This window comes from Saccopteryx bilineata, chromosome 7 (assembly GCF_036850765.1).
Source record: "Saccopteryx bilineata isolate mSacBil1 chromosome 7, mSacBil1_pri_phased_curated, whole genome shotgun sequence".
NCBI classification, from domain to species: Eukaryota; Metazoa; Chordata; class Mammalia; order Chiroptera; family Emballonuridae; genus Saccopteryx; species Saccopteryx bilineata.
In genome coordinates, this window is record NC_089496.1 from 57,722,357 (window position 1) to 57,743,180 (window position 20,824).

The 20,824-nt window shown below is 53.3% G+C and overlaps 1 protein-coding gene across 2 annotated transcripts in view; it reads right to left on the reverse strand.

Moving 5' to 3' along the window:
- OGDH (oxoglutarate dehydrogenase) overlaps positions 1-20,824 on the reverse strand; it is a 47,490-nt gene that overhangs the window by 13,924 nt on the left and 12,742 nt on the right. Inside the window, exons 2-4 of one of the 2 annotated variants that reach the window (XM_066238222.1) lie at positions 18,962-19,210; positions 9,692-9,883; positions 7,584-7,674 (exon numbers count right to left, since the gene is read on the reverse strand). In XM_066238222.1, the coding sequence (XP_066094319.1) occupies positions 7,584-7,674; positions 9,692-9,883; positions 18,962-19,183 (505 nt within the window). In that variant the 5' untranslated portion in view covers positions 19,184-19,210. Of the gene's footprint in view, positions 1-7,358; positions 7,462-7,583; positions 7,675-9,691; positions 9,884-18,961; positions 19,211-20,824 lie in introns of both variants that reach the window. The other variant, XM_066238221.1, reaches the window with a different exon arrangement.

Below are 20,824 nucleotides of genomic sequence, written 5' to 3' on the forward strand. Positions count from 1 at the left end.
AGAAGGAAGAAAGCTGTGGAGATGTGTGACACTATCACAGATCTCACAAGAGCGAGCACAGAAAGAGGGCAGCTTGGAAAAAAATGGCATAAAACTTCCCAAATGTGGCAAAAGACAAATCCACAAGTCTGAAGAAGCCGAGTGAACTCACGGGAGAAACTCAAAGAAACCCACACCAAAACGCCCTAGTTAAACATCTGAAAATAAAATTAAAAAAAGTCTTGAAAGCAGACACAGTAAAATGACACTTGGAGGGAAAAACAGCTCAGGTGACGGAGGATTTCTAATCGGAAGCCCTGGACCCGTGGGGGCGCAGTGGGTAGAGTGTGGACCTGGAATGCTGAGGTCGCCAGTTCAAAACTGCACTTGTCTGGTCAAAGCACATACGACAAGCAATCAATGAACAACTCAAGTGAAACAACTATGAGTTGATGCTTCTCGTCCCCCTCTCCCTTCTCTCTGTAAAATCAATAAATAAAACCTTAAAAATAAAAAAGGCAGCCCCGAAGCCAGAAGGAAGTGGCAGCCCACTTTCCAGAGCTGAAAGAGAGGAACTGTCTCCCCAGAGCCCCACACATTTCTACCGAAGTGTCAGCAAGACTTTCTGTAAACAAAAGCAAGCTTGCCTGGCTGGTTGCTCCTCTGGTCTGAGCGTCCTATACACCCAAGTTCCGGTTTGACTCCTGGTCAGGCACACACAGGAATCAACCAATGAATACATAAATAAGAGGAACAACAAATCCATGTTGCTCTATTTCTCTCTCAAATCAATAAATAAAAAGTTAAAGAAAACAAACTTGTTCTGAAATTTATATGGGAAGACAAAGGCCGGAGAAAGCAATGCAAATCTGAGACAGAGTACAGCAGTGACAGTAGTGAACACCAGGTGGCACCAGTAGGGATGTAGACGGGACCCCCACAGATGGGACCCCCCACCCAGAAGAGCCCAGCTGATTTTCCACAGAAATCCAGAAGTCAGTGAAGGAAAGACTGTTTTCAGTTTACGGTGCTACAGCCATCAACATTCATAGGCAGCCCCTCCAAACAAATAAAATCCTTCACATTTTAGAAATTAACTCAAAATGGATCATAGATCTAAATATAAATCCAAAGCTGGAAAACCTTCAGACAAATACACAGAACATCTTCGGGATCGAACACAAGGGAAAGCGTGCTTAGACTTGACACCAAAAGCAGGACCCACAAGACGGACCCACTGGACTCGTCAGAATTTAACTTCTGCTCTGCAAAACACCCACTAATCAGCTTCAACAACTGAGCAGCTAAAACCACGGTGGCCAGAGTCAGGAACAAAGCGTTAGAAAACAGCACAAGTGAAACTCTAGAAAATCAGGCTGATTGGCAAGTGCCATTTCCAAATATTACATATGGTGATTTTATCAGTATAACCTTCTGGAAATGACAGAGAAACGGACAGTGACTGCCAGGGGTCACACACGGGGGTGGGCAGGGGGGAATGGTGTCTACAGAGGACAGCAGGATGGACCCTGTGGGGATAGACATGTCACTGCAAGCCCCTGCTGGGTGACAAGGTGTGACCACTGTGGAACTGGCTGAGAGGCACATGCTCTGTTATTCCTAACAACTGACTATGAATCTATAATTACATCAAAATAAAATAAGTTTAATCAAAACTAGAGCCTCACAACCTGACGTGGTGGTGCAGTGGATAGAGCATCAACCCCAGACACTGAGGTCCCCAGCTGGAAACCCCAAGGTCACTGGCTTGAGCAAGGGGTCACTGGCTCGGTTGGAGCCCTCCTGCCTGCCTCAAGGCTCCTGTGAGAAGTAATCAATGAACAAGCAACCACAAATTGATGCCTCTCACCTTTCTCCTCCCTCCCTGTCTTCCTCTCCCTCCCTCTCAAAAACAAAAGAACACCTAGAGCCTCAGAGCCATTAATAGCAAGATGGAGGAAAATGAGCATTGAGAGAGGCCAGGTGTGGGAGACTAGCCACAGTGAGCAACAACAGGCAAGGACCCCCAGCACCCCATTCTGGATTCCCTGAAGGTGCTCTGCCCAGAGTCCAGGGTCATTAAGGGGCCCTCACTCCATGCAGTTTTTATCAATACCTGGGACAAATGGGAAGTCTTATCACCAATGCCCAAGAGGCAGAATCTGAGAGAATGCAGAGTCCAGCTGAGGGCCCAGCACAGGGGCAGGAAGGAGTGCACATGCAGAATGCAACGTGACCTCGGCACTGTGAGGGCAGAGGCACCTGAGGCCCTGCACAGGAGGGAGCAGCGCGGGGAGGTGCACACGTGAGGTGGAGGTGCTCCAGGACACAGAATGGAAGGACAGAAATGACAGAGAAGCAGCTCTACCTGCTAGGTCACAACTGAGTGAAGGGGAAACATTTCCAAACAATTAACAAACTTCAGAACACCTGACAGAGGTGTCAACTTCCCCCAAGGGCATGCTAGGAGAAGCTGCACATTCTGTCCAAGGCTGTCCTCAGCTCCCAGGAAGAAGGCTCGGTTTCCATACCTCCCACTGTTAGCACTCGAAGTCGTTCCTGGAAAACGGCAAGGTCTGAGAGCAGGGGAGCGTGGGGAAGCGCAGGAGGAAAAAGACAGGTGAGAGTTAGTTCAGAGACCCAACCCCCCACACTCCGCAGCAGTCAGGGAAGCACAGACACTGTCACAGACAGACAATGAAGGAGGACAGGGTGGTGACAAGGTGGGGCTACTATGGTCAACAGCTGGCCTGGTGTGGGGGAAGGCAACTGGGGGCAGTGTCTGAGACCCCCTTTCTCCTCCCACAGAAGTGGCCGACACATGTCTCCTGGGAAGGAGTCCATCAAATCTGGATACGTTGGGGGAAAAAAAGGGACAAGATGAAAGATTGATTCTCATTCCTCAGCAGACTAGATCTGAACCCTCAAGACTTTAGGGTGCAGATTCTTTCACTCTTGCAGATTCTAGAATCTAGAGTGAGAGGCGGGTCCGTGTCAGCCCAAGAACACAACTCAGCTGCACGCCCAGTGCGCGCCTGTCTCCCGCACTGGTGGCCCTCCTGGCCACACTGAAAACCACCAAACACCTTCCTCTCCCGAGTGGTCACCTGGGGGCAGGGGCCAGCAGGATGGGTCAGAGAGGTTCTTGGTAAGAGGGTTTACAAGGCTGAGGGCTCAGTGGTCAGAGCATGGCCACTGTCCCTGCAGCTGCTTCCTGCCCCGGGAAGGCCAGCAACACTTCCTTTGAAGTAGACGGCAAGAACTGTGACTCAGAAAGGATGCAGGGACCCTGCTCAGGTGGGAACGGCTCCCATCAAGACCTCGGAGCCAGAGGCTCTAAGACTGAACAACCAGGTTCTGCAAAGGCTGATGCTCTGCTTAAGGTGAGAAACGAAGACTGTTTTTCTCCTTCAGTCCTCAGAATCAAGAGACAGGACCATGTCAAGGGGCGACCTACAAACACACCATCTGTGACAAAGGCTAGAGGCAACACTTGCTCACTCTGGGTATGGGGTGGGCGGATGCTTTTACTTTCACCTGTACAGCAGCACACCCTCACTGGTGGGTTCAGTTATCCCCAGTCAATCATGCCCAAATATATTACATGGAAACTTCCAGAAATAAGCAGTTTGTTAGTCTCCAGTTGCACGCGGCTTTCAGCAGCATGATGGAGCCTGGAGCTGCCCACCTCGTCCTGCCTGGGAAGTGAGTCATCCCTCTGTCCACCAATTCATGCCCATTAGTCATTTCAGTTCTGAGAGAGAGACCACATTCATGGAACTTCTACTTCAGTGTATTGTTATAGTTACTTCATTGTTGGTTGTTACTCTCTCACTATGCCTTATTTATAAATTATACTTGTCACAGGTGTGTGCGTAGGAGAAAAGAGTACATGGGTTCACCACTGGGGGTTCTGGAATGTACCCCGCAGATAAGAGGGGACTGCTGTAATTTTTAGCCTCTTAAGAATACAGTGCAAACAGAAGACATGAACCAAAGGACAGTAAGAGATGAAAGTCTGTTTGTCACTCACAAGAGCACACAGGGTCCCCAGCACCTGAACACACTGGAGAAAATATCGCCTGCTGAGTACAGGAGGCTCTGCTGGAGGTGAGCGCTCAGGGTGAGCCACCGGGCTTCCAGCTGAGCACCTTGAGGGACGGCAGGAGGGCCTGAGGCCAGGCCTGGGCGCCACTGGTCTGCCAGCTCCAGCAGCTTGTGAGGACTTAGGGAGCCTGGTCCCCGCTCCTCACTCACAGCAGCCAGGAAATGCTAGGTGGACTGCTCAAAAATTATGAAGCTGATTAAAAATCAGATGTTTTCAGCTCATTCTCCCAGCCATCAAGGGAAGGTCCTGGGAGTAGGCTAACGCAGTTAAGCAGCTAAAATGCTTTTACAGTTCTGGAATTTTAATTTGGCTTTTTAACTGTTTAACTGAAGGTCATATCCCAAGACTGACAATGGGCAAACACTGCAGTGCTCCGGGCCCTCTCGCTGATACAATGTTTCCGGTTCTTCTTGTATGTGAGCCTCAATCACTGTTACTGTGAGCAGGTAGACTGTAGCGTTTACTCAGAAACTGCTGAAGATGGCAGGCTTAAGTTGCAATCTAATGCAAATGTTGCACTTGAAAGAGAAGGTGGGTGGCAGCTAAAGGGAACTTTCTCAGGTCCCCAGAGCAGTCCAGGGCAGCTCAGCGTGGCCAGACTGGGGGCTACATAGACAGGTTCAGGGTGGGGCTCCCAGCCCTCCTCTGGGAGGTGAGTGGATGGGACAGTGTGGCACCTAGAACTGGCCTCCAACAAACACACCTTGAGAAAAGGCACCTGCTGCTAGCAACTACCCGCACCAAATGGAGAAACTGTTCTACCACGAGTTCAATTTCAATCAGAAGTACCAGCAAGCCCAGCATCTCCACCGCGCTGTGCTGCCTCCACAGTAATGCCGCAAGGGCAGTGTCCTGACATCCCTCCCAGGAGCCCCCAGGAGCCCCATGGCCGCCCAGCCTGTTAACACCCCATCTCTCCATCTTACTTCAGGGGCTGGGAGAAGTGCTAGGCCAGCCTTCCCCAGCCTTCTCACAACTGGTCAATAAGGGTCAAGAGCTCAGTGGGAAGCATTTACACATTCTACATTAAGAGATTCCGAGTGGACAATAGTCCTGCTCCCACTGCCCACTGCCCCTGCCTGCAGCGTGCTCTGCAATGTGTCCCCAATCTCAGTTTCCCTGTAGAGATGAGAAGCCCCAAGGAGGCGTGGCAGCAGCCGAGGACAGCAGGACCCTTGCTCACCCCGAACCCGCCCGCAGTGGCACCGTGCCCCCGTCACTCAGGCGAGCCCGGGCCTCACCCACAGCCTTGTGTGACCTGGGCTCCAGCGCTCCACCAGGGGGCCAGTGCTGATCACGCTGGCCCAGGGTGGACCTCAGGGTCTAGCTCCGTCCTGAGGAGCTTAGCTAATTCTGAAACAATCTGACAGATGAGACAGGGACCCAGCAGAGCCAGGCCTAAGGTTCAGGTGACCTCACGAAAGCGCCCGAGAAGCGGTCCAAGGCCCGTGGACGGAGTGGTTGTGCTGGACCACTATTTTCTTGATCCACGCACATCAAGGGTGAGACAACTCAAGACTAATTTTCCTACAGATGCAAACATATATTGGTTTACACTATTTCCCATTTTTGTAGCTAAAGACTTATCATGACTTTTATGTCACATTACTTCAAATTCTCAAGATGAAAACACACTTTTCTTCGGCAAAGGGGGTGGCGGCTCCCTGACTTTCTCAAGTGGTTCTGAGGGCCCCTGGCCAGAGGAAGCAGCATCTTCCTCTAGCGACCTCAGGGTGCTGTGGGGCCACCGCTTGTGTCCCTGATTTGTAACACCCACCCCCATTGTGAGGTGCGCTGTCAGGGATGCCACTCCAGAGTGGGGTGTACAGCAAGGTCACGGCGGCCTAGAACGAACAGAGGCCCTGCCGGTGCCCTCGATGAGCTGTGACCTGTGGAGCTGGGCAGGGTCCACAGCTGACTTCCCTCCCTTCCCAGACTCATCACCTGGGTCGGCTGTGGCTCTGACCAAACTGACCACGTGGGGCAGGAAAGCTCTAGACTCCCTAAGCAGCTCTAATGAGAGCTGAACAGGTCTGTTCTGATACCAAGAAACTGGCACCCACGTCCCTGGGAGGGTGGGAAAGGAGACCTCACCTCCCACGCACCCTTCCTGTTCTGTTTGGAGGGTCTGCCATGTGACCCATGGGCCATCTCCCAGGAGGGCACGCGTGCTGAGGAGGCATCGGGACAGGTGAGGATGGGGGTGTCAGGCCTGGGTGCTGCAGGATACATGGGGAGGAGGAGGAAGAGGACAGAGGCTCCATGTCCTGGGGACACCACAGAGAATAGCCCGCCTCTGGGAGCACAACACTGCCTATGACCTGAACTGGCCCTCCTCAGTCACAGTCAGAAGGGTCTCCCTCGCACACCTGAGTGCAGGCCCAGCGCAGAGAAAACCCTGTGCCACCTGTGACTGCTTCTGAAATGCAGAAAGACCAGCGACAAGCCACTGACACCGATGCCAGAGCCACGCTGAGTGCAGGCTAGCCTCACCTCCCACGTCAGCACTGGTCAGCACTGGTCAGCCTCACCCAGAGGCGGCGAGTTAGGTCCCCTGGCAAGAGCAGTGTTAGGCAGGGGGTAATCGTCAGTCTCATTAGCATGCACGGTTTCTGTGAAGCCCGCCCACTTCAGAATTAGTCACATCATCATTTCTTTAGCACAGTTAGCAACACGGTGACTGAGAGCAGATTAACTTGAGGAAGCGACTGAGTGGGGTGAGCCAGCCACGCCCTGCACAGCACGGCGGCAGCAGCGAGGGGCGTGTGGTGATGGCCTGTAGGCCTCACACGCCTCTCTGTGCACCAGGGCGCCTTCCGAAGTTTCCTCAGTGTGATCACCAGCAGTTAGGAATCGAGACCCTCAGCTGCACAACCCTCTCTGGAGCTCGTCCCGTCAGTGACCGCAGGGCTGAGCACAGCCTCGTCCTGGCGCAGGCGGCCCTGCACCGAGGTCTGGAACCCGCAGCCGGCGGCCTGAGTCTTTGATTATCTTCTGACCACCTGCACAGGTGGGCCATCCTTTTCCTGTGTCCTAAACCTTTTCTGTCCCAAATTTTACTTTCCAATTTGAGCCTCAGACAACTGAGCTCACACAAACTGGCTGAAAAACTGGAATAAAAATAACTTGCCCCAACACACTATGGCTGCATGTCCGGTAACTTTCAAGTGATCAGAACAAAGGAAACTTAAGAGCCTTCCCTCCCGTCCGGCTGTCACGGCTGGGACACGGGAGCTAAGCAGCGCAGCGCTGGCTGCTCTCAGGCCCTCACCAAGTTTGTCTGTGGATGAGATAATGTCAGCGGGCACGGAGGAGTCCAGATCGGCATCCAAAATTCCCAGGGGGTCCAGCTGAGCTACATGGTGCCCTCGTATCTACGGAAGGGCCAGCGATGGAGAGGGAGGGACACACACAAAAGGACAGGAGAAAAAAAAGAGGGAAGGGGTAAAAAAAAGTAAAAGTACATTAAAATTAGCATTTACAGATTAATCCTCACCCACGTTTGAAGAAACAGTTACTGGAGCATCATCAAAATTTACACAACTAATTCCGAGAGGATCAAGTTTTGCAATGTGGTGACCCCTGACCTGGAAGCAATAACACAAGCAGTGGTTAAGCAGGTCCTGGGCTGTGGGGTAAAAGTCACATGTGGTCAAACTTTCCTTGAGAGCAATGAACCCAAGTAACAGATTAACTTTTAAAAGCCTTAAAATAGTTGACTTTCTTTTCTTTTCTTTTTTTTTTTGTATTTTTCTGAAGCTAGAAATGGGGAGAGACAGACAGACTCCTGCATGCGCCCGACCGGGATCCACCCGGCATGCCCACCAGGGGGCGATGCTCTGCCCCTCCGGGGCATCGCTCTGCCACGACCAGAGCCACTCTAGCGCCTGGGGCAGAGGCCAAGGAGCCATCCCCAGCGCCCGGGCCATCCTTGCTCCAATGGAGCCTCAGCTGGCTGCGGGAGGGGAAGAGAGAGACAGAGAGGAAGGAGAGGGGGAGGGGTGAAGAAGCAGATGGGTGCTTCTCCTGTGTGCCCTGGCTGGGAATCGAACCTGGGACTTCTGCACGCCAGGCCAACGCTCTACCACTGAGCCAACTGCCCAGGGCTAATAGTTGACTTTCTAAACACTACTGTGCACAAAGGCACTTTTATGAAAAATGCCTCAGGTTACAAGAAAGTTGGGAATCTGCCTGACCTGTGGTGGCACACTGGACAGAGCATCAACCTGGGACGCTGAGCTCACTGGTTCGAAACCCTGGGCTTGCCTGGTCAAGGCATGTATGAGAAGCAATTATTATGGGTTGATGCTTCCTGCTCCTCCGCCCTCCCTTTCTCTCTAAAATCAATAAATAAAATCTCAAAAAACAAAACAAAAAAACCTCTCAATATTTAAAAAAAAAAAAAAAAAGAAAAAAGTTGGGAGTCTAAAAGGACCTACTGGATAAATGGAAACAGGTCTGCTGGGGACTGTCACCCCAGTGTGATGCCACCTCCGCTTAGAACAGGAGAGGTTCCTGAGGAGGAAGGGACACCACTGCTGGGCAGAGGCAGTCTGAGGTAGACCGTGGGGTCCTGTCCGTCCCTGCTGGGGGGTCAGGGCGCAGTGTCAGACAAAGGACAGCTATGTCAGGGACTTCCACATCTGACCTGAACTGCCTAGAAAGAGGAAAAAGAAAGTCCCTCCAAGTCTGCTTCCTGAAGCACGGGGCACGTCACCCACGCGCTCTGGTGGCACTGACAGGAGCAGTGACAACCCCCTGGTGGCGGCAGCTGCTGAGTGCATGCACCTGTCCACAGCGGCACCCACTGGGAGCGGCACTGTGGGCCCAGCCTGCCGCCCTCGGGTCCCCGCACAGCTTCGCTCCTTGGGGAGAACCCACTGGCTGCGCCCCTGTGCACCTGTCCAGAGGGCGGAGAACCCCTGACCCACTGGCTGTGCCCCTGTGCACCTGTCCAGAGGGCGGAGAACCCCCGACCCACTGGCTGTGCCCCTGTCCAGAGGGCGGAGAACCCCCGACCCACGGGCTGCGCTGTGGAACGTGAGAGGCAGCAGGGGAGCCTGGCTCACAGGGGCCCCTGAGATTTTGCTCCCCAGGGCTGCCCTGGGACCAGGTGCCCACACGTGGACTTGGGCTCTTCCCTATGTCAGGTGGCTAGGGGCTGCTGGGCTCTGAGAAAGGCTCTGCCCAGGTCTGCCCCAGGGGGTGGACTGTGAACTGCAATGACCTCACCTGCCTCTCCCTGCTTCCAAGGGCATGTTCTGTCCCCAGACCCTTACAGGTTCATCTCCTCCTACTGTATTCAGGTACGAGCAGCTGACACGGGGACAGACAGTCCTCCTGGTCACTGGCACTTCCCGCCAGCTAGCACTGTCTTCCTGCTCACAAATCTTTCCTGCCAACCTATGGAGACAGATCAGGAGTGACCTCCAGGGCAAGCGCTAAAGGTGGCGGAGGACTTGCACAAAGGCTGAGAATGTCCTGCTCCTTTTCTCGTCTTTCTCATTTTTACATCCCTAGATCCCAGGGCAGGGAGACAGCGCCCAGCATTTGCAGGGCTGGAGGGCAACGTCATCCTCGGGAGGCCAGCCAGCACCACCTTACCTGGTAGGCCCTGATGAGAGACTGCACTGCCAGGTGGTCCTCAACGAGCTTGTCCACGTTGGGCTGGGCGGCTACCAGGGGCTGCGCTCGGGCCACGGCAGACAGGGCTCCTGGGCTCAGGGGGAGTGGACTCTGGTAGGCGGTGCCTGGGGGTGCCCCAGCATTGGTGTTTCGGAAAAAAATGTCCCATGACTGAAGAGAGAAGGAACACATGTGTCACTCCAGTGCTCACTGGGGCCTTGTCTTCATTTTCAGCCAAAAAAAAGAACTGTTCTCTGCAGGCAGGTCACGTCCTGGTTGGGGAATGTCCTCGTGGTCTGGTTAGCTGCTTCTATCTCCAAGGACAGGTCTCTTGGAGGCTGGGCCTGCCCCCTCACCACTCAGGATGCCCCACACCAAGGATGCAGATGCCCTGTGGCTGCCCTTCTGTCATCACCCCAAAGCCTGAGGCAGCCCAGGACCAGGACAAGGCCTTCCTGCCTATCTGTCCTAACCTTCTGTCCCTTGGCACAGCTTCTTTGGCCCAGGCCTTGCTGGTGCCCTCACCCCTGACACACAACGGACCCTTGTGTAAGAGGCAGCCAGGGCTCCAACTCCTGGGGAAACCTTGCTGTCTGTACTTCAGGAGGGCTACTCAGGAGTGGAGGGCTCAGGGAGTGCGGTCAGAGGGAGGACTTTCAATCTCTCTGAGACCTGTAATCTCGGCGAGGTACCTAACACTCTGGGCTCAGTTCTGTAAAGACTGAGTCGTATAGGTGACAGCAGTCAGCACACAATCTGCAGGCCAGCTACATCATGTCTGAATGGTTCAATTCATAATGTGCACAGATACTGGGAACTATGGTATTTTGCTCATCTCAAAGATGTGAGTTAAAAAATAAAAGTTTCAGAGATCAAAGAAACTAAGATTTAAAAAGCCCAAACTATTAAAAACCAAAAAGGCTGGAAAAATGAAAACACTGTCTTTCTTTTCTACCATGCATTTTCCAGTTTTATGGTTCTCGTCAGTAAACTCTGTTCGGACTGCTCGAAGAACATGGGAAGTACCGTCACCAGATTTGTATTTGCCTTCCTGGTGAGCACCACCCACAACTGTCCAGGTGTCGAATAGGTCTCCTGGCTCCATGGTCCCAAAGGGACCACTGCCTGCTGCCGCCAGTCACAAACTAGGAAACATGCTGTGGTGAGCGGAGGCCAGGACGCCCGCCTCACACAGGGCATTCTGGCCTCTTGCTACAAGTGGTGTTAGGGGAGCTTTGCAGAACGTTCAAATCATTCTGCAGTAAGAACATATTCCTCTTGCACTCAGAAACTTAATTAAAAAAATCAAACTGTTGTACAGGTGATGACTGTACAACATAGTGACTATATCAAACATCAGAGTTTTGCTGGGGTTTTTTTCCTAATTTTTTTTTATTTTTTATTTTCTTGAAGTGAGAAGCGGGGAGGCAGACAGACAAACTCCTGCATGCGCCTAACCGGGATCCACCCGGCATGCCCACCAGGGGGTGATGCTCTGCCCATCTAGGGCATTGATCCACTACAACCGGAGCCATTCTAGTGCCTGAGGTGGAGGCCATAGAGCCATCCTCAGCACCCAGGCCAACTTTGCTCCAATGGAGCCTTGGCTACAGGAGGGGAAGAGACAGAGAGGAAGGAGAGGGGGAGGGGTGGAGAAGCAGATGGGCACTTGTCCTGTGTGCCCTGGCCAGGAATGGAACCTGGGACTTCCACATGCCGGTCGACGCTCAACCACTGAGCCAACTGGCCAGGGCCAGAGTTTATATCTTAATAAAAACTGAATCAAGTCTGACCAGTTGGTGGCATAGTGGGTAGAGCACTGGACTGGGAGACAGAGGACCCAGGTTCAAAACCCTGAGATTGCCAGCTTGAGTGCAGGCTCACCAGCTTGACTGAGCATGGGGTCGCTGGCTTGAGCCCAAGGTCGCTGGCTTGAGCAAGGGGTCACTCGCTCTGCTGTAGCCCCCCAGTCAAGGCAAGTATGAGAAAGCAATCAATGAACAACTAAAGAGCAGCAACAGAGATTTGATGCTTCTTATCTCTCCCATCCTGTCTGTATCTCTTAATAAAATAAACTGAATTATATATTAATAGTAATTTAAAAATGTTTTAACAAACCTTACTGTTCAAGGCGCTCCTGTTTTTATCATTCTGGCTGCTTGTCAGTGTGCCAGCTGACTGTACAGAGAACTGGGGCTGCTGTCTATAGTGGCTGCCACATGGACCGCACGGCACCTGGCCCAGGTACCCTGACATCGGGAGTCCTCTGCCCCCCAGTGCGACGTAGAACCCAAGACCACGCTCTCAACTGTCCTGTCAAGCTGTTCCCACTCACACTCACTGAACCTGCTCTACTGAATGAGAAAGGAGTGGCTGCCTCAGTGTCCACTTCCCAGGCCAGGTACAGACCCTGCTTGGTCCCTACCTGGTTCATCACAAGGACATACAAAGCTGACACACTGGACACTCCAAACATTTCCAACTTCCTGGGGCTTTGACAGCAGGTCCAAGTGAACTCTCTGCATCCTGGGAGCAGCTCTGGCCCAGGGCTCTCCCTGGTCTCTGTCCAGGCCTCTGATAACTGAGGGTCTGGCCTGCAAGGAGCCCCTAAGACGTGGCAGCTAATGGCCTTGCACAGCAAGAACAAACAGCAAGCTGCTCCCGCCACAGAAAAGCTAATCAACTTTCTTTTTTACCCCAAACCTAACCCCACAATGGCACCCCATCCTCACCTGTGTCCACACACATTTCTGCTCTGGATACATACCCTGGAGCTGCTGGAGGGCTGGGCATGGCCCTAAAACCAATAGCCACTGGAGGCAGCACACACAACCCACACTTTCTTCAAGCCTTATAGCAAACAGTTTGTCTTCTGCCTCACAGAATGCTGAAGACGCGTTCAGAGACGCAGTGGCCGTCGTCCAACAGCAAGACCTTGGACCAAAGGTGCCCAGCTGCCTAGCAGCCCGTCATCTTGATGGCACCAGCTGCTTAAGGATCCAGAGGCAAAAGGCAACACAGGAGTCACAAGCTGTCCCCTCTTCAGAAACAGCAGCGTAGAGTACAGCAGGGGCGGCAGCAGAAGCAGGAGCAGCTATCTGGGACACCCAGAGCCCGTGGAGCGCCAACCTCCTGCTCCTGGAGAGGTCAGTGCCTCCGGGCAGGGTTCCTCGCCCTCCGACGATGACATGAAATGAACTTCAAGGGCAGGTGTCCAGAGCACAGGGCCCCTCCAGCCTAGCCCTGGGAGGGGCACGTGTCCAGAGCACAGGGCCCCTCCAGCCTAGGGCACGTGTCCAGAGCACAGGGCCCCTCCAGCCTAGGGCACGTGTCCAGAGCACAGGGCCCCTCCAGCCTAGCCCTGGGAGGGGCACGTGTCCAGAGCACAGGACCCCCCCAGCCTAGGGCACCTGTCCAGAGCACAGGGCCCCTCCAGCCTATCCTTGGGAGGGCAGTCGCCATTGTCAGGACCCCCCTCCTGGCCCTCCTAGCCCTCCTAGCAGGCGGAGGACAGTGACACAGAGGGACCTGCAGAGAACCCGCCCACAGGGGAGCAGACCAGGAATGCGCTCTCGCCTCTCCTGTAGCTCACACACCACCTGTCTGCACCAGGCCCTCCCTCACATGCCCCAGGCAGCAGGTTTGGGCACCTGCACTCAGGTGTGCCCTGCCCACCTGGCCCTCAGACAAAGAACCCACCTCAACAAAGGAACCTCCCACCCACCTTTACCTGAAAGATTTTTACATCTGGGTGACGGACAGTTCTTTTTTTTTTTTTTTTTTTGTATTTTTCTGAAGCTGGAAATGGGGAGAGACAGTCAGACAGACTCCCGCATGCGCCCGACCGGGATCCACCCGGCACACCCACCAGGGGCGACGCTCTGCCCACCAGGGGGCGACGCTCTGCCCCTTCGGGGCATCGCTCTGCCGCGACCAGAGCCACTCTAGCGCTTGGGGCAGAGGCCAAGGAGCCATCCCCAGCACCCGGGCCATCTTTGCTCCAATGGAGCCTTGGCTGCGGGAGGGAAAGAGAGAGACAGAGAGGAAGGAGGGGGGGTGGAGAAGCAAATGGGCGCTTCTTCTGTGTGCCCTGGCCGGGAATCGAACCCGGGTCCCCCGCACGCCAGGCCGATGCTCTACCGCTGAGCCAACCGGCCAGGGCCACGGACAGTTCTTGAAGCATAAACTTGGCAAAACCTGTGCACTACAACGTAAAACAAGTAAAATCAAGGCCAGACCTGGGCTTCTGTGTCCCCCTGGGCTGGACTGGTGGTGCTAATCTTCAGGTGTGACACAGGCAGATTTAACTGCTTATCTGCCACACTGAGAGTCAAGGCACATCCAGTCATCAAGGTCAGAGCCTCCGACATCTGCATCACAACTAAGGAAACTGTCCTTGGACAGACCAATGGCCAGATGCAGACACTCAGTCCTCTGCCCACCAGGTGAGAGAGGGCACCTGCCTGAAGGCCAGCGCCTCCGCCAGGCAGGACCACAGGGTCCTGCAGTGGACTCAGTGCACAGGACCATCTCCCCCGACACATGCAGAGGTGAGCATGGTACTCAGAGGTGCCACTCCACAAACAGCCACTCAGGTGGTCTCTGTGGCATGCTCTGAGGTTTGGAGACAAGGTCTATGATGAGCTTCTCCCTCTTGGGAGCAGGACAGATAAGACCATGCTATTTCAGAGCAGGTGCCAGGGCCAAGGTCAGCGCTCAGACAGACAGCTGGCTGTGCAGGGACCGAGAAGAGATGGTCCCATGGCAACACGGGTGAGCTGGCAGACAGGACTGGGAAGGTGGGCTGGGACCGTGTCTTGGGCAGTCTGGCAGTGAAAAATATCATGGTACTCCTTACTTGCGCATGGCTAGGGGCTGAGGGGGAGAAGGGTGAGGTGGCTCATGGTCAGGAGTGAGACCGCCTGTCCTCAGAGGTATGGCCTGCAGCCACCTCCCATGAGTGGGTTTAAGGCCATCAATCTGTTGACGAAATTCCTTAAACCAAAACATGACAGATTTCAAGTGCAAATAAGGTTGAAATGAAACCTGAATTCTTACTTTAACGATGTAACCAAAGCATTTAAGTAGCCAGCTTGTGAACTGCTTTCAAAGGCAAGCTCTCCTCCTCTGCTCCCTCACAAACCCCCCAGACCTCAGAGGACCACCACAGGCTCTCGCTGCAGTCACCAACATCCCCATTCCTCCAGGGCACAGCAGGTGCTCAACACCTGATGGGCTGGATTCACAGGCTCAGACTCCTTCACAGGCAACGGGACTGACAGGTGGCGTCAGGTGTGGTGGTGCCACGCACGGTGACGAGTGCACTGCTAGTTGCGGGGCTGTCCAGGGTCCAGAGGCTCCACCCCACCGCAGAGAGGCGCTGACCTCACAGGTGGGTGACTGCTCCCCAGGGGAGGTGGGTGTGAGCCTGCTGCAGCGAGGCAGCGAGGCGGATGGACTTTGCCTGTTCCCTGTCAGCAGATCACAAGCATCCCGGTGCCAAGTTCCCGGCTGAGAGTTCACGGCAGAGTCCACACCCCAGGCTTCAGGTTTGGAGGGACAGAAATGTTCCACCTGGTGTTCCTCACTTGTCTCAAAGGCCCCACTGTGTGTTAAGTATGTCAGCCACACACACAATGGAGCCCACCACAGGGAGCCGCCCTGCACCAGCTCTGGAGTCTGGGGGCCCTGCTCTCTTCCTGCAGCCTGGGTGAAGCCAGGGAAGGAGAAGCACAGCTACTTGACAGAACACCCCATACTGCACAGCTCCTTACACTTTAAAAAGCACCTGCAGCTGCCTGGCTGGGTTGCTAAGTGGATAGAGCAGACCCGGTATGTCAAGACCATAGGTTCAATCCCCAGTCAGGGCACCCATGAGAAGCAATCAATGAATGCTCAGGTAAGTGGAATAAGGTGGCATCTCCCTCTCTTTCTCTCTCTCTCTAAAAAAAAAAAAAAAAGGCACCTGCAAGGACATGAAGTTGATGACCAGAACTTAACCCTGGGTTAGTAATGCTTATTTCAGCTATCAAATTCTTGGACTCTGGGTTCTGAACTAAGCCATTTTCTCTTGTCCAATGTCACTTCTGTGGCTGCCTCACTGTCTCCACCTTGGCTAGGAACCCGCCCTATCTGCCCACAAACACTTTGATAACCTGATGGCCACCCTGGAAGGGATCAAACCTCAGGCTCAAAGGCCATCACACATTGATAAACTAATGATTGCCAGTCCACTGCAGACCCCAACACCATTAAAGACAACTATCTCAAGTTCTGATACTAACAATGCTTTTCAACTGCTACAAACATGAAATTCAGGCAACAAGTCACCAAGGAAGACACATGTATGGCCATCTTGGAACAAGTTCAGGTAAACAAATGACTCCTCAAGCCAAAACAGTCAACAGTGACCGGTTAAACAACAGATGTATGTTTTCCTAGCTACCTTGTACAGGGACTTTTCTGAGTTAGGAAGTGTTGCAAATCCTGCACGGTGTCCTAGCACCAGCTTCCTGTGCACATGGCCTGGCTCACATCACTGCTGTGCAGGAAAAGGCTGCACAGGGCGGTTTCTAAACCCTCCTGATATGTCTTCTCTGTGCCAACTGCTGGGCCCTGCACCCTTCCTGAAACATGGTGTGACTGCCGTGTATGTCTACACAGGACGACCAGGTGTGGGAGGCCAAGGGTCGACTGCCCACCCCCACAGAACCTGCATAAAAGGTTCCTGCTTGGCCCGGGCCAGTTGGCTCAGTGGTAGAGCGTCGGCCTGGCATGCGGAAGTCCTGGGTTCGATTTCCGGCCAGGGCACACAGGAGAGGCGACCATCTGCTTCTCCACCCCTTCCCCTCTCCTTCCTCTCTGTCTCTCTCTTCCCCTCCCGCAGCTGAGGCTCCATTGGAGCAAAGATGGCTCGGGCGCTGGGGATGGCTCCTTGGCCTCTGCCTTGGGCGCTAGAGTGGCTCTGGTCACGACAGAGCGACGCCCCAGATGGGCAGAGCATCGCCCCCTGGTGGGCGTGCCAGGTGGATCCCGGTCAGGCGCATGCGGAGTCTGTCTGACTGCCTCCCCGTTTCCAGCTTCAGAAAAATATAAAAAAAAAAAAAAAAAAAAAAAAGGTTCCTGCTTTAGGGCTAAGCATCTTGAAGGACAACACACAAGATGCAGAGAGCTGGCCCAGAGCTCCTATCCACACAGGGCCTTGCTTAAACCATCCCCACGTGCTGAGGACAGGCAGCCCCCAGGTCCAGCTCAGAGCTCTGCCCACCTCTGCATCTAGGAGGCACTGAGATCTGGAAATGCCTGACCCGTCTCCATGGAAGCAGATAAATTCAGGGGTTATGCTTGGGTATTCCTCTCAGTTATGGAAACCAAGTGGGTTTATGGTCAATTAGAGCAATGCCGCTGTTTCTAAACCACAAGTAGCCCACGGAGAGAACATCTCCAGACAACTTCACTATCTTCTCTCCTTGCTGTGCAAGCAAAACGTCCACAAACTTCAAGGTCAGCAAAGAAAAGCTGCTTCAGTCCTAGCCAGATAGCCCGGTTGGTTAGAGTATCATCTCAAAGAGCAGAGGTTGCTAGTTTGATCCCCAGTAAGCTCTATGTTCCTGTCTCTCTCCCTCCCTCTCTTGCTAAACTCAATTAAAAAAAAAGGCTGCCTCAGCTCTGTCCCATAGGACCTGCTGAGAGTGCAAGACACACCCTGGTCTCTGCCCAAGACTAAAGGTGGTGGCCCCATCAGACTATCAGAGAAAGGACTATGATGGGCGGTCCAGTGGCCACCCCCCCCAAGCCCCTCCACAACCCTGCATCACAGGTGAGCCTCACGTGCGCCTAGGTGCTGCTCTCTCTAAAACCAACTATAATTTAAGAAGACCTGGTTGGTTCCACAAAGAGGTCATACTTGAGAAAAGGAAGGCAAGGGACAGGCCTGAGCTGAGGTAAGAGTCCGGTTCTGAAACCTCTGGGCCAAGTTTATTCCAGAGACAAGCTTGCAACAACTGTCCTCAGAGACCTCTAGACACAGCACGCTGGCGGGTTGTCCTCACAGCACTTCCTCCCACTCTCAACAGCCCAGAGAAAGGCCCCAGACGACCGCACGGGAAATCAGGCCCCAGTGGGCTCAGGTGGCCAAGAAAATGGGAAAAACCCAGCTACATGCCCTCTTTCACTAAGCCATGAGGTTCAGACATAGAGGTGGCATTTCTGGTGAGACAGGGCTGGTGGCTCCTGCAGTCACACAAATGTAGCCAATCTTAAATGTCACTAGTCGAGTTTATTCTTGGGGCCCAAGCGAAGCAGGCTACCTTTTGATGAGACTCTACAGTTCACAAGGAAGGAGAAGGCCAAACCCCCAGCCATGACGTCAGCTTGCTCTGAACACACGGCCGCAGCCCCGAGCGCCCTCCACACAGCATCCCTGCCACCAGGCCCTCGGGCCCCACCCTCCAGCTCCTGCGCGGGGCCACTGCCTGACCTGAAAACCAAGAACCGGTCATTAAAACCCACATATTTCCACTGGCCAACTGCTGTGAAGAAATCCTGCCACTAGCTGTTCCCTGTACCAAGCAAACTGTGAGGAGAGGGGCACTCAGAGGGACAAGCCTTCCGGGTAACCCAGGGAAATCCGAGGGGAGCCTTCACAGAATGCACTTCCAGATACAGGAGGAAACCACGAGCTAATACTCTAACATGTGGACGGCACAGGAATCAGACGACGAGCCCTGGTGGGGCGGTTCAGGTGGTGAGAGTGCTGTCCCGAGACACAGAGCTTGAGGGATCCATCCTGGTCAGGGCACATACAGGAATAGATCGATGTTTCTGTCTCTCTTCCTCTCTCTCTAAATATCAATCAATTAAACAAACAAACAAACAAACGAGATGATTCCAAGGTGTCCTCAGGACACTGGGACGAGGAGTGCCCTGCAGGCCACCCTTCTGCCGACTTCCCGTCTCCGGCGTCTCCACCGCGGGCAGCCTCGCTGAGATCCTGGGAGGTGCAAGTGTGTCTGCAGATCCTCATGGGTCGACCGCTGCATGTTCTAGGGAGCGAGGCACAGTGGGCAAGTGGGGTGCCCCTCCAGAGAAGGTGGTTCCTGTTGGGCCCGGTGGCCGCAGAGGACTCGGTCGCAGGGGCTCCCAGCCCCCGGCCTGCCTGCCTGAGGGCTCCTCAGGACACTTACCTGAATGGCCAGCCGACATCAGCCATGACTCCAAACACAAAGGACCCGCTCCTGCGAGCCTTACCTTGTGCACACTCTTGGGGTTCTCCAGCCAGGCATAGTACATCTCCTCCACATAGTTGGAACTAGTCCCACTCAGGAAGGGCTCTGCAGCTACAGGGGCAGTGTAGCTCCGGATCTGCCCAAACGTCCTAGCAGCTGCCGGTCTGTTTTGGGAAAATGTCTTAACAGTCTGGGAGGCCGTCAACGGCCTCAACTTAGTAGCACAAGTCCTTAAATGAAACATCCTTGTCCCAAAGTTTCTCACAGCTGCCTGCACAAAAAAAGAGAGAAAAGTCAGAAAGAGCATTTCAGCAGATAAAGTTACTGGAGGAAAACCTCACAGGCTCGGGCTGGAGGAGAAAGAGTCCAGATGTGACAGCTCACACCAACCTCATGCCCAGGGCCCTGAGTTCCACAGCTGTGGGGGAAGGTCTTTTTTTTATTTTTTTTCAGGGACAGAGAGAGAGTCAGAAAGAGGAACAGACAGGGGCAGACAGAACGAAGAGAGATGAGAAGCATCAATCATCAGTTTTTCGTTACGACATCTTAGTTGTTCATTGATTGCTCTCTCATATGTGCCTTGACGGTGGGCCTTCAGCAGACCGAGTAACCCCTTGCTCGAGCCAGTGACCTTGGGTCCAAGGTGGTGAGCTTTTTGCTCAAACTAGATGAGCCCGCACTCAAGCTGGCAACCTCGGGGTCTTGAACCTGGGTCCTTCCACATCCCAGTCCGACGCTCTATCCACTGTGCCACCGCCTGGTCAGGGGGGGCAGGTCTTTACTTACAAGTTTAAATCTAATTTTAGGGATACAAACTATTACATAATGCAAACATGCAAAATCCCTAAGTGTATACATTGTATACGACAATTCCAGAAAAGGCAACAAGGACTGGTTGATCATGGGTTGGATTTGGATTACCTGCAAACAAGAAAGAAATTTTCCCCTTTACCTAGAAACCAAAAAGTACCTGCTGGACTCATGATATTCTGGAGAATATAGAGAAACTGGGAAAAACATTTCTCAAATAATTTATATTTGAGCAAAAGAAAATTCCCTAAACATCACAGATTTTGTGAACCAATGTCACTCCAATAAATTCAATTAAAAAATAAAAGCCTGACTGACCTGTGGTGGCGCAGTGGATAAAGTGTCGACCTGGAATGCTGAGGTCGCAGGTTCAGAACCCGGGGGCTTGCCCAGTCAAGGCACATATGGGAGTTGATGCTTCCTGCTCCTCCCCCCTTCTCTCTCTCTCCCCTCTCTCTAAAAATGAATAATAATAAAAAAATCACAGAGAAAGCGCTGAGTGCTGCAGAGGCACAGAAAACGCCAACTCCATGGAAGACTCACTCCGCCCAAGCAGGAGGCTGCAGTTTTCAGGCACCCTGTGTAGGAGGTAGGGGGAGGGAAGGCAGAGAGGGGAAAAACCTGAAGAACACAGGGATGAGCGGGACCCTCTGGTGGGGGAACTGGGGGTCGCAGGGATTCAGAAGAAAAGCACTTTATACAAACGTCCACCACCTGTGAACTCTGGTCAGCAACCTAATGTGTTAGGACTCTTCATGAACCTCCCTTTTATGTTACAGACCAGCTTTCTGAGGTTCAGTTTAAGTTCTCCCACAGGAGAACTTAATAGCAGGGCCATTAATAGCAGAACCAGGCTCCAAGCGTGGGCTTCCTGTTCCGCCCAGCCCTTCAGTGATCATACAAACAAACCTGAACTTGAGGGAAAGGGATGGGGTGGATAAATTTATTAGCTTCTGATCCAAAAGGACCTTGACTTGATGGTCATAATACTACTAAGTCTGTGGTATAGCCCTATCAAAACATTTTACAAAAGCTGACTGTCCACCAGATCATGAGAGAGTTTAGACTGTTCCCA